This window comes from Leptonychotes weddellii, chromosome 9 (genome assembly GCF_054177405.1).
Source record: "Leptonychotes weddellii isolate Sample4059 chromosome 9, ASM5417740v2, whole genome shotgun sequence".
Taxonomy (NCBI): Eukaryota; Metazoa; Chordata; class Mammalia; order Carnivora; family Phocidae; genus Leptonychotes; species Leptonychotes weddellii.
The window spans coordinates 62,289,006-62,303,252 of record NC_138377.1 but is presented as its reverse complement, the minus strand read 5'-3'; the positions used below and the strand labels follow the sequence as shown (position 1 = coordinate 62,303,252).

At 30.1% G+C, this 14,247-nt stretch overlaps 1 protein-coding gene across 3 annotated transcripts in view; it reads right to left on the bottom strand.

Annotated features, from left to right (window-relative positions):
- Nucleotides 1-14,247, bottom strand: part of NOVA1 (NOVA alternative splicing regulator 1) — a 149,578-nt gene that overhangs the window by 33,918 nt on the left and 101,413 nt on the right. For all 3 annotated transcript variants that reach the window (XM_006740616.3, XM_081830662.1, XM_081830663.1), the window contains one exon: nt 3,750-3,916. In XM_006740616.3, the coding sequence (XP_006740679.1) occupies nt 3,750-3,916 (167 nt within the window). The remainder of the gene's footprint in view (nt 1-3,749; nt 3,917-14,247) is intronic.

The window sequence follows — 14,247 nt, the reverse complement described above, 5'->3', positions numbered from 1 at the left end:
TTGAGCCAAAAGGGAAAAAAAACTGCTGAAAATCTGTAACAGACAAAAGAAGTTAACAAATGCTAACTATATTACTGATTTGCGGTTCCTACCTTGTTTTAGGGTTTATTGTATTGACTCATTATGTACAGACAACTATATTTAGAGAAGGATTTGAGGGACTTAAAAGAAGAAAAGTTTCAATAATCCTAGGAGGGGAAAAAAGTATCATGCTCAAAATACAAAAAGGTGGAAATGGGTAAATGTGTATTAAATAATCTGGGCTAAAGACGTGCTCCAGAAATGAGTTCAGAACTTCTACAAACAGGGTTTAAATTATTTGAAGATCACTGAATGTCTCTGTTATTTGTGTGTCCTAAAGATAAAAAATAGTATGTTCCATGCTATAATTAATGTTTAACTTTGGTTTATTGGCTCTTGCTGTATATCAGTTTCCTAGTATACTGACTTGTAAAATAAGCACAGTGATATTAGGTACTTAATAATAATAATAATAATAATAATTATAATAACCTTAATAATCCTAATAAGGTTATAGAACAGAGACTACAATATTTTGATTATTCAATACCTGTTAATTATTATTACTATTATCATTTGAATATATAAAGTATTGGAATCCCTCTATTAGCAAATAAATATTTTTAAAATAAAACAATAACAACAAAAAACATTTGAGAGGGAACAACATCTAATATCTGAAGTTGGATGTAAGGCTGTCATGCTAGATTTCATCATTCCACTATATGAAAGACCTGCAAGATCAGTTTGCACTATTTTCCTAAGAAACTATATTTGTTTGAGCACTCATTCACTCAATAAGGATAGGTTTCATTTGGGCAGAATATTCTGGTTCATGCAATTTATTCAGTTACCAACGGTACCTAGATTACATAATTCAGAATATAATATTCTGTTAGAGGTCCATAACATATGGTTTGAAATTAGAACTTTTAAAGCAACTTTTATTTGTTTAGAACTAACTTTGATTTCCTATTTTAAGTCCAAGTTACATACAAATTATACATTTTTAGGAGGCAAGACCTTAAAATTATCAATCATAACAATAGACATGCAGTAATAAACATTAAGAAAATCTATAATTTCATATTCAACATGAATTCATTTCTATGCAGAAGTTATATTTTCTAGCTCTCTCATTTTTTAAAATCCTAATTTTATTCTTTGTACAATTTAACTAAAGGAAATTCTAAAAAGATGTTTTAAAGAAATTGTTTTTAAAATTAACTTCAGGACTAAATAAAGCCCAAAGCAGAGATTAATATTATCAGTTAAAGGAAAGACCACCATTTAAAAGAAATCTTACTGTGATTCTATGTATTATAATCTACAACATATATAAATATCATATGAAATGTTTTTATATATTCTAGAGCAGTTTATTTTGGACATATTATTTGATAATGGATAACCAGCATTTTCAGAAATAAAATTGTGGTCATTTAAATTTATATGCTTTACTTATTATTTGGAGAATAACCCAACAAAATATCTTACATTGTTAAAATAGAAAACTTAGAACATAAAAAACTCTGTTGATCAATAATATGTTGGAAATATTTTTGATCTTTTTCCCAGATTTTTCAAGTAAAATTTTCAATTTTTACATTTAAAATGAAAGGGCTTAAGGGTTAAATATATTGTCCTACTGGATTTAGTGTACCTGTCTGATAATTTTTTAAAATGATACTCTAATTGCATACATTATTGATTACATGAAAATATTAAAATCAACAATAATTTTAATTCCATCAATATCTACAAGGCTTACAAATGAATGCAAATACACAAAAGTCAATCAATCACTATTTTTTTTAACACTTATCTTGAATTTAAATAACATTATCTGAACAAGGCAAGTAAAAATAAACCAAACATTTTCAAATTCTGGTTTTCATCAATCTATAATGGTACTAGATATGTGGTAGCCTTCAAATTGCATATTGCATAGAGAAACTCAAAATTTTAACAATGATTCGTATTCCATTATTTGATGGTACTACGTATTATTATAAAAATAATAAATAATTCATATCATTGTCCTAAATATACCACCAATGATATCATACTACTCAAACTACATTGTATATTTTACTTTTTAAAAAATCAAGATGTTCACTCATCTCTAAATTTTTGAAGGTTTCTCACAGAAGTTATAAAAGAAAAGAGAGAAGTAATAGGCTGGAGGAAGGCAGAAAGTCAATAAATCCTACACTTTAGGGCCAATTCTGTAAGTTCTTAGGCCTGGGTGATTTTAACCCAGAAGTTTTTAACTAAACTCATAGTTTTAGAATCTGACCACCTCTAGAGTCCTGGGGTCAGTTTTAAAAATATTTCTTGTATTCACTTAGCATAGATAAACTAAACATTTCAAAACTATAAATGGCTGTGAAGAATAGAAAAACCTATTGATGTTTAGAGCTGTAAATTATTTACATTCTGCCATGCATAAATTAAAATATACTTCCTTGAAAAGTTGTGAAGGGTATACAAATTGAACCATTTGACAGTGACAAAGAGTATAAAATGGAATGATTTTATATGGAATAACAGCTACCTGATGTAAACATGGAAAAAAATTTTTAATGGTAATTAATAGAAAATTGAATGTTAGCCTGTAATTTGAAAATATATTACCTAATTATTAATTCCTATGTTTGCATATGATTAGCAGGCTTATTTTTATCTATATATTGGTAAAATTATAATATATTCATAACACTGTTTAGTATAAAATTTTTTCTCAATTCAGAAACATGAAATTAATAAGATTTTGAGCTACATTTCAAATTTATTACAATGAATATAAAATTCTATAAATTAAATATTCTGTGAATTAATGAAGAATAATACATTTCTTTTGAAGCATAGTCTACTGATAATATGATCACAAATGAAGTACTTAATTATAAAAGGGCAAATGCAGAAACAATAATCATAATCATAAGGTATTAAAAAATTTTGAGAATTTAAGAGTTTATGGGGAAGAATTCACCTAATTTAACATTAAAGAATGTCATTTTTCTCCTACATCATGTCAGCCATTATTCAACCTTAAAACTCACACTTTTATCAAGTAAAATTTTTGTTACAGAAAAATCTCACACATTAAAAATGAACATTGGCCCTTCATGACATATATATAAATACTACATGTTATACAGAACATAAGAGCTGTTTTGTAACAAAGGACTATTTGCTAGGTACAAAAATCTACTTATACATATTTGTTTATAAAAAAATGTTGAGTATAACAGATTAACAAAACAGGAGTTTATATGTATAATAACTATACTAAAGACTACAAATATCATTAAAATATGGTATTTGTAAATTTGAGGATATAGTTTCATTTCAATTTGTATACTTTATTTAAAAATTGAATGTAATTTTAAATAGATTAAATTCCTATAAATCAATCATATTTGTGCCTATAAATTTTTTAAAAGGCAATCACAAAAGAAATGAGCCACATAATTGCTCCTCAGTGTAACATGTTTTAGTGTTAGTCATTTTTTAATGAGATATTCAATTAATCAATAAATCAACTGATCAATCTAAGGAAGAGACTCTGATAGTCTTTAAGTAAATAAAATGACAACTTTGTTATGTATTAAGCATGCTTAGGAAAAGAAAAACTTTATATGCTAAGATGTTAAAGCTTCTTTTATAAGGAATTCATACTATGCTGTGGATATTTCTCTTTGATTTCCCAACTAAACACTCACTTGTTTGATGCGATCTGGATTAACGGTGGTCTGGGGTTGTAGAATGCTGACTGGTTCTGTCTTGGCCACATTTTGGGGCATTTCTCGAATTTTTTCTGCAATGAATCCATGAACTGCATTCAGTGCTTCAACTGTTCCCTGGATCAAGCATACTCGTTCAGTAGTACCTGTGGATAAAAGATTAATTTTCAGAAAACTTTCCTTCTTATTTTATTATTTTTTTCAAAAAAGCTATGAAATAGGATGATACAGTAAGGCCAATAAAATAATGTAAGATGTAGAACTCTTAATTAATTAGAAATGTTCATTTGAACCAAACAGAGTGAATGCATACATAAATGTTCCTTTCTACCATTTTTTAACCCATTCTTTTCTAATTGTCTCAAAAAGGGCCTTGGGTTTTCCAGTAGAGCCAGAGATCTTAAGAAGTTCTGAGCATATCATTCATTCATTTGATATAAAAAATACTTGCTGAGCACTTATAAAAGGGCTTAGGGTTAAAAACTGGTAATACATAGATGAAGATCGATGGATCCAGCTTTCGGAGAGGATATCTTATGGGTGAAAAACTAAACTAACATCAGGCCAGACAATTATACAATTGTATGAAATGAAAAATAATGGACGTACCTATATGGATGGCACAAATGGATGATCTAGAGTGAAGAGAGCATTTAAATTGGTGGGTAGAGGAGGTCTTGGAAAGTTTACATAGTAGGTAAATTTCTTCATTTCTACCACCCTCTATTCACTTTCCCAGTTCTTCTTTTAATCATAGCAACAACACTACCCGGTATTTTATATTTGTTAATTTTTAACTTTGTCACTAGAATGCAAGCTCTCAAAGGATAGTAAATTAGCTTGTTTTGTTTTGTGCTGTAGTTTCCCCAAAGGCTTTAACAGTCCCTGGTACATAACAGGTGCACAATAAATATTTATTAGATAAATGAGTCAACACTGTCTTTATTATGTAATTTTAATAATAAGACAGAATATCAGAGTTAAGAACAAAATTTTAAAAAGCTTATGGGGTGCCTGGATGATTCAGTTAAGCATCTGACTCGATTTTGGCTCAGGTCATGACCTCAGGGTCGTTAAATCAAGTCCCGTGTCAGGCTCCATGCTCAGCGTGGAGTCTGCGTGTCCCTCTCCCTCTCTCTCAAATAAATAAATAAATAAATAAATAAAATCTTAAAAAATAGTTTATGAAATTTGAAATTTATGGATAATTGATAAAGATTAATTAATAGTGTTCATTTCACATCTAGTAAATAAAATGTAGATATATGTGAGACATGACTAAAACGAAATTGGTTGGGTCTAATACACAGGTCCTATAACTCATTTTATACACTCTAGATAAACTTTAAGGCAAAAAAAAAAAAAGATTAGTTTTCAGACTATTCTGAGCCTCATTACAGCAGCTTGATATTAAATTCAACATCCCAACATAACACATAATCTTACTTCTCAGAAGTATTTCTTTACTAAACAGTTATCAAAAAAACCCAAAATGATTATTTTTAAATTTATAAAATATTTGTTTTTTAATTAATATGAAAACTCCCAAATATTTAACACATTTCTTTTTGGTATTACAGTTTAAAAATTCTAAGCTACTCTATAAAACATTTTTAAAGTACATTTGGAAGGAAAAAAAATTTGCGAAGCTACAAACATTAAAAAGATCATAAGGAGTTTATATTGCTTTAAGGATTAACTGCCTCAATAAACTATTTTTCTAGTAGTTTAGAATTTTTAAAAGAACAGTAAAAGATTATCATTCTTACTTCTACAAAAAAGACTTAGATCACAAGAATTTAAAGAGTAATATTATATGGATACACCTAAATTCAATCTTCATATTTTAAACAATGAAGATTCAAGTCAATGAAAAACTAAGTTTCTTAAGTTGTACAAAATATTTCAGTAGAGAGCAAGTATGTCTTTCATCTGTAAAGATGAAGAGAATCTGAAAAATATAATGCGAGTTTGAAGGTTTAATATTTCCTGTTTATCCTAATCAGCTTTTCTTCATCCTTGTCTACCTTGATGTATCTCTGTGGTTCTTGGGTAAAACGATCTAGTTTATAGGGATATTCTGGGGAAGTCTTTACAAGGTTGTATTAATTGTCCAATAAATGACAAGAAAGTATAATAATAATTGATCGATGTAGCTCATGCAATATGTTCTCATCTAAGTCAGGAAACAAAGTAAAACAGATCAGATTACATTCCTGCTTTTGGAGACAAACACAGAGTGCTCTTTTGGGGATGCCAAAACAGGAAATCAGCTCAACCTCAATAGGGATTGTGAAACAACAACAACAACATGGCACTAAGTAACTGAAGAGATTATATAATCCATGTTGCTTTTAAAATTCTAATTTAATTCAGTACATATCATGTCAGACAAAGTAACCCCAACAGAGTGACAACACTCTTTAGAGTATATAGACCAATAGGTAGTAACTGGAAATCACTGAGCCATAAAGAAATACAATTGTCTAAAACTGAATTTCATAGAGCATATAGGAGATAATTTGGAGATAGTTTATAGGTTCAAACTTGCAGTATGTATTGTCTGAGAATTAAATTATATCACTATCATTAGAACTACTCCCACAAAAAAAAAAAAAAAGGGAAAAAAGGAGATTGTACATCCACCAATGGGAATTGCTGCAATCCTCAGAAGAGATGCTGTCAAATTCTTCTACTGAACTCTAATGGCCTTTTCCCTCAGATAACACAAAACTATAATTTTTAGGAGAAAGTCACAAAGAGAGAAAACTGTCAGGTATATGACCAAACTGTGTAACAAAAATGCACCTATAAATCATAAAAGTTGCTGTTTTTGTCATTTTAAAGCCTTTTAGTCTCCATTAGTGTCTAAACTAAACTGCCAGTTATTTATCATTTTATTTGTTTAGCAGTAGCATTTACTTCTCTTTGAAACAGACTAGCAACAAAAGCTGTAAAATAATTACATAAAAGTATATGCCCACATTTTTTATAATGTAAAGATACAGATGTATAAGACACATTAATTTAAAAATGCACTTTTGAGGAAGAAATTAGAAAAACTCTAACAAGTAGGGTTAATGTCAAATATAGAAAGTGAAACAATGGCTTCAGTTTTGATTTCACATACAATATCAAATATTGAAAATGCATGCTTCTAAAATTAGGTACAATTATCAAACAGATTCTATAGCAAAATTCTGATAGAAATTTAATAAAATATATTCACTCTGTGCTACTCTAACCTTGAATAAGTAAGTCACTTAGACTGTTCCTGCTCCCACCTGAGGTATTCTAATCACTTATGCAGTGGACTCTATTCCTTCTTATCTACCAAGTTTGCCATTTCTCCATGTATTGGAGTTCTTTCTTACATCATAATTTTTCCTTTTCTATTAGATCATCTCCATCAGCAGAAATATGTTATAATTTATTCAATTTTTAAAGACCCTCCCCTTTATGGCAGAACTAAAAAATTACCCTTTGGCAAAGTAAATGAAATAACTGATTTAGGCAAAGATCATCAAATCATAAGATGAAAAGTTAATGAATAATTTTCAATGGAAACATGAGGCAGTCACCAATTGACTTCCCGGATCACCATTAGCATAAGTAAGAATACGAAAGTGAACCATGTGCCTCTTGATGTGATGAAATATGACACACAGGGCACTGATTATGAAGTATGTTTCCCAAAGCAGATGAAGCTAAATCTAATCAAACACTTACACTACATTATAGTTTGAAATAATATTGAAAACAGAAAAATAAATGAAATGACACCATGAGGAAGCCAAGATACAAATCAAGAATGTAAGACAGTCTACAGGTCAATTGATCTAGCTTCATCAATAAAAGAAGGACCATTCTCTATCAAATGTAAATTAGAATTTGACTGGATCTAGAATCAAAAAACTTTTACTTTAAATAATTATAGCAGTATGATAAGAACTAGGTATTAGTATCAAGGAATTACTGTTAATTTTAGCAGGTTCGTGATTATGGCATCAGGTTGCATAAAAAACTATTTTTTCCTTTTTTTTAGCTGCATACTGAAATATATACAGCTAAAATGACTGGGATTCACTTCAAAATATTTCTGCAGCAACAACAAAAATGAGTAAATAAAATAAGTCAACAAAAATCTTGATATTGCTGATATATGTGAAGGGCATAAGGGGGTTCACTGTACTATTCTTTTATTGTATGTTTGGAATTTTTAAAATATAAGAAAAACATCTCAAAAGCTTCCTTGGCCTCATACCCCTCTCTCCAGTTACAGCTCAATTTCCTTATCCCTCAAAATTCCTTGAATGAGTTTTATATATCTATCTATAGATATATTCTCTTTCTACTTCTTCACCACTTCCTTTTTTCTTGAATCTACTCTAATACGGCTTTCATTCCTCACCCCATGCAAACCATTCATAACAGCTGTATCTGGGTAAATCCAATCTTCATGTCTTTATGTTGTTTGACCCATCAGCAGCATTTGACACAGTTGACCATTTGGTTCTAAAAACATTTCACTTAGCTTTCAGGATATCACACACTCCTGGTCCTCATTTCATTCAATTCATTCATTCATTTGACAAAAACCTATTAAGTCCCTACTTAAGGTTAGGTACTGTACTAGAAGCTGAGTGACCACACAAATCTTCCTTTTTTCATGGGAGTTCATATTCTAGTTCATGTAGATACTATACATAAAACAAAATATATAGAGAGAATACAAAATGAATTCATGCTATGGAGAAAATTTGAGAACAATAACAGCATGAGCAAAGATAAAAATTGAAGTAAAATATGAAAGGGACCTTGTGTGTATGTTCACTACTGTATCCTCAAGTATCTAGAATAGTGCTCGGTATACTGCAGATGTTTAAGAAGTATTTTTTGAATAAATGAAAAAGTGACTCTAAATGTTCTTATCTGTAGATTGAAAACATATATGATTGATTTTAAGAACTATTTATTCATAAAATGTCTATCAAGCCAGTTACCTTCTTTGGGTTTATAAGATCAGTCAATGTGTATAAAACAGATATATCTGGGGAAATAATTTCAAAAAATATAGTAAGTTATAAATTATCATATCCATTAGAATGAATCTAGTCTAGAATAATGGGCATATACTAGTGATTTGATCCACATATTTCCAATTGTCAACTATAATGAAAATTAGTGAACATTTTGTTTGGGTGTAAGAAAATCTATTAGTTTATAGTCTTATGGAGAATATAACCTAGTATCTTATGATAAGAATGCAAATACATAATTCTTTAGGAAATAACAGTATCAATCTAAAGTAAGGGATCTGGTTGGATGAATGACAGTGAAACATCTCAAAATGAAAAATCAATATAAAATAAAGTAGAATATTAGTAATTCTAGGATAGCCTATTGACAATGATTTTGGCCTTGAAAAGGACTGAGAAAGTGGAAGTGCCAGTTAACTTTGCAATAGGCAAAAACTGAGATTTAGAACAAAACATGACATATTTTGATAATTTTTACAGTAAGATAACAGCTTCTTATTAGCACTGAGAAATTACTTATTCTGGGCAGCATATATTCTGAATAAAGATTCATTTTTTTCAATATAACATTAGTTTCTACCATTTTAAGAAGTATCTCCCAATTTATTATATATTTTCAAATATATTTAACATTTCCATAATAACTTGGACTCAACTATATAGTTCTGGGCAGTAATAAAGTGGTAATCCCAAGATTTATGTAAGTCAATTTATCTTAAATGAACAACAAAAAATATTTTAAAAAGGCAAAAATAGACTCATAAATATAGAAAACAAACTGATGGTTGCCAGAGGGGTATGGGGTGGGGAATGGGTGAAATAGGTGAAGGGGCTTAAAAGTTACAAACTTCCAGTTATAAAATAAATAAATCATAGAGATGAAATGTATAACATAGGGAACATGGTCAATACTATTATAATAACACTGTATGTGACAGAGGGTGACTACACTTACTGGGATGAGCACTGGGTATTGAACAGAATTGTTGAATCACTATGTTGTACACCTGAAACTAATATAACATATTATGTCATCTATACTTCAATAATGAAACTGAAACAGAGAGTATCATTTTTTTAAATGAATAAAGCCACGAGAGACTATGGACTCTGAGAAACAAACTGAGGGTTCTAGAGGGGAGGTGTGTTGGGGGATGGGTTAGCCTGGTGATGGGTATTAAAGAGGGCATGTACTGCGTGGAGGACCGGGTGTTATACGCAAACAATGAATCATGGAACACTACATCAAAAACTAATGATGTAATGTATGGTGATTAACATAACATAATAAAAAAAACCTAATGATGTAATGTATGGTGATTAGCATAATAATAAAAAAGAAAAAATAAATGAATAAAGCCATTTTCAAGGAGTATTTCACTATTCTCAATCTATAATCATGGTAATTTAATTACTCACATGTTTTTGTGGTTTAAAAAAAGCAGAAGCATTAGCTCGTTAGCTTTCCTTCAGTTTAACTATTAAAAATATACTACAGATTACCCATCATTTGTAATAACATGCTATACAAATTTCAGGTTAGACAGAACAAAATGTAAATTATTTTAAAAGATGAAAATAACAGTAATAGTAATGATAAATTTAACAGATTAAAACTGTTGAAAGATTTTAATACTTGAAAATACATGCCTTTAATATGCTACCTTTCAACAGATAATGTTACCATGACTTTAATATGTATCCTCTACAATGATCCATTTATAAGAAACATCTATTCCTATTAATGCCTTTATAAATAGTTGATTTACACACATTCCATATTTATTGCTGTAATTATATCAGGAAAAGTCCCATTTAAGGGTATTTAAGGTAATTACACCAGCAAAAGCCCCATTTAAGGATATTTAAGGCCTGGTAGGTGTAGAAATATGGTATTACATTCTTTCAGGGGAAAATATATACTTTAGTCATTTCAAGAAATGAAGCCATTCAAAGGTCTCCTCTGAAGTTCACAACCATACATCTTTTCCTTTGGCTTGCTTTCTTTTCCATGTCCCTATACTCATTGGGAAGAGCTAACTTAAAATTTTAAGCAATTTTACAATACGTATCTCAGAATATCATTGTAAGCTGAGTGCTTTAAATGTTGATTATACTTAGTTAAATTAACAAACCATCTTATGATTTATATAAAATATGTATGTCATAATACATGCATTTAATTTATTATTAATATAATTGTACATTATGTGTTATATACTATCTCATTTAATACTCACAATAACCAGGGCAAATATTATCTTGAAGCAGTTGGGCCAAGGACACATAACTAACAAATGCAGAGAGACGCAGGTTTTGTCAAATACTATATTCTTTCCATTACAACATATACCTTCTGAAAATGTAATGTTAGCCAGCTACCAAATTACATCCGTTTAAGAAAGTCACATGTTTCAGCTTGATGATGGAAAAATAATTTTCACCCAAGTCTGATAATTTTTTATATACACTGAGTTAGTATCACTTCACAGATTTATTCCAAATCTGGCATAAAATGAAAGAAAGGATTGACCTTTCTTACAGAGAACAGACAACCACAGGAGATGGTTAACAATTGTGTGGACTGTTAGCAAATTTTTTAAAACAAGTTTTCAAATCAACAAAAGCACTTAGGGAAATTTCTATAAAAAGTAAGTTCAATTTGTAATTGCAGCTTTTATTACCACTGTACAGTTATGCACATTTGATAGTACTTCCTCCTACCTTACAATTTCTAAGGAAAAAATATACCATTTCAAGAAGAGGCTTTTTTTAAAAAGGAAATCATAGGAGTTGATATCTTATGCTACAAAGTAATAATTGCTTTTCTTCTCCAGGTAATTAACTCTCCACACAATCATGTCTCTACTTCTAAGCTGTAAAAATTTGAAAAGGGCCATTATAACAAGCTTTAGTCACAAGGTAGCAAAGCTTTGATTCTGTTTACAGAGCACGCTTTAACACTGATATATACTCAGTCAAGCCAAATAATGAAAGTATACTTTTAAGAAAAATCTGAAAATACTCATTCTTCAAAGAATTTAAGATGAGAGAATGAATGGGAATTAGAGTACATGTCCAGCTTCTTATTTACTCATTCTCTGTCCCATCCATGCAAATGGCATGGTCATTTACTTTTAAATAGCCATTCCCATAAAGTAGCATCAGGAGCATAGGAGATACTAACTTTTGAAGAACCCCAAGGTTTGAAAGCAGACATCTGAAAATTCTAAGTAACAATTGCAATTGTTCTCATATATATTGTAATTCATTTGCAGTTTTTAAATTCTGAGGCCATGCAAAAGGTCCTACCAACAGTTATAATGATGACTAGTTGTTCATTCATCCCACAATCCTAGTTTGGTCAGTATTATTACCTTTTAACTTCCATCACAGATTATAGGAATATAAAACTGCCATGACTAAGTTTTATTAAAAGTTTAATTATGTTTTTATATGTATATGTAAAATAGACTTCCTGACTTTCCTTCCACTACCAATTACTGTTACCATTTTTGACATTGATTCTGTATTCTTAAATTTTTGCTGTCAGACATATTGCACTTAGAATTTTTCTAGTTATTCCTTACGTACTAACAGGAATTCACTTGCAGAAGTCTGCAGACCATATTTGGAAGCTGGAAAAACAGCTTGCAACAAACATGTGATACAAACTAAGCGTAGAAACTCAGAAGTGTAACCAGTGGGAGCATGCATAGCTAATCAAAGTCATCTGAAGGTAAGGAAAGAAACATACCACTGGATATGCAGCATCCTAAAAAATCTGAGAAGTGCTGCTGACGTAAGCTGAGAGCAACAAGATGAACATCTCTGTTGACAGTCCTGTTCCTAACATATAAATTATCACTTTGAGGTCCAATATAGATTAATGCATTACCAAAGTATAAGCAGAGACTTTATTCCATATTTTCTTTAAAAATAGAGTTATTTTGAAAAAGACTCCCATCTTTATCAGGAGCTTATAAATCAAATACAAAGACAAGGCCCACATTTGCATAGGTTTTAAGAGGTAGCAAATTATTCAAGTTAGTGAAAGATAACAAATGTCACACTGTTGCTCACATGCACTATATCAAATGATTGTAGAGGAAGGAGAAAGAATTGTGACCCATTAACTTGCTGGGGGGAGGAATATGGGAAGGTAAATTTGTAAAGTTTGGGAAAATGATAAAGATTTCAGGAGTATATGGAATCTTCATTAAAGAGGATTATTTTCTTAAAAAGGTATTAATTTTGAGCACAGTTTTAACTTGTGTTGAGATGATACAAAACAGCAAAATATTTTACAATTGTGGTAAATTACATATAACATAAAATTTGCCATTGAAACCACTTTTAATTATGCAATTCAGTGGCATTAATTATATTCACAAGGTTGTACAAATATCTCCATGTATTTCCAAATTTTTTTATCATTTCAAACAGAAAGTGTGTAACCATTAAGAAATAAATCCCCATCTCTTCCTCCCCACATTCCTTAGTAACCTCTAATCTACTTTGTTTTTATGAATTTGCCTATTCTAAATATTTCATATAAGTAGAATCATACAGTATTTGCCCTTTCCTATCTTCCTTTTTTCACTTCACATATTTTTTTTTTCAGTTATGTTGTAGCATATATCAAAACTTCATTCCTTTCTAGGGCTAAATAATTTTCCCATGTGTCTATATATCACATTGTTCATCCGTTCATCTGTTGATGGACACTTGGGCTGTTTCCATCTTTTGACCACTGTGAATAATGCTGCAATTAACATTAAGGTACAGGTATCTGCTTGGGTCTATGTCTTCAGTTCTTTCGGGTATATATCTAGGAGTGGAATTGCTGGGCAATATGGTAATTCTATATGTAGATTTTTGAGAAAGAGCTTAACTATCCACAAGTGCTGCACCATTTTACATTCCCACCATCAATGTATAAGGACTCTGATTTCTCCATCTCCTCACTAACACCTATTCTTCCTTTATTTTTAGTAACTAGCCATCACTTGTATAATTGATTTGCATTCCCCTAATGATTAATAATGTTGAGTATGTTTTCATTGTTTATTGACAATTCGTATATTCTCTGTGGAGATATGTCTATTCATCCCCTCTTCTCCCTTTGGTTTTTGTCTTTTTGTTGTAGAGTTTTAGTTCTTTATATATCCTAGAAACCTTTATATTTGATTTACAAATACCTTCATGTATATAGGTTTATTTCTGGACTGTCAATTACATTCCATTGGTCTTTATGTCTATCCCTATGTAAGCATCACAATGTTCTGATTACTGTAGCTTTGTAGTAATGTTTGAAATTGGGAAAAGTGAATCCCCAACTTCGTACTTTTTCAAGATTGTTTTAGATATTCAAGGCCCCTTGAAATTCCACATGAATTTGAAGACTGTGTTTTCCATTTGTGTAAAAAAAGGCTGTT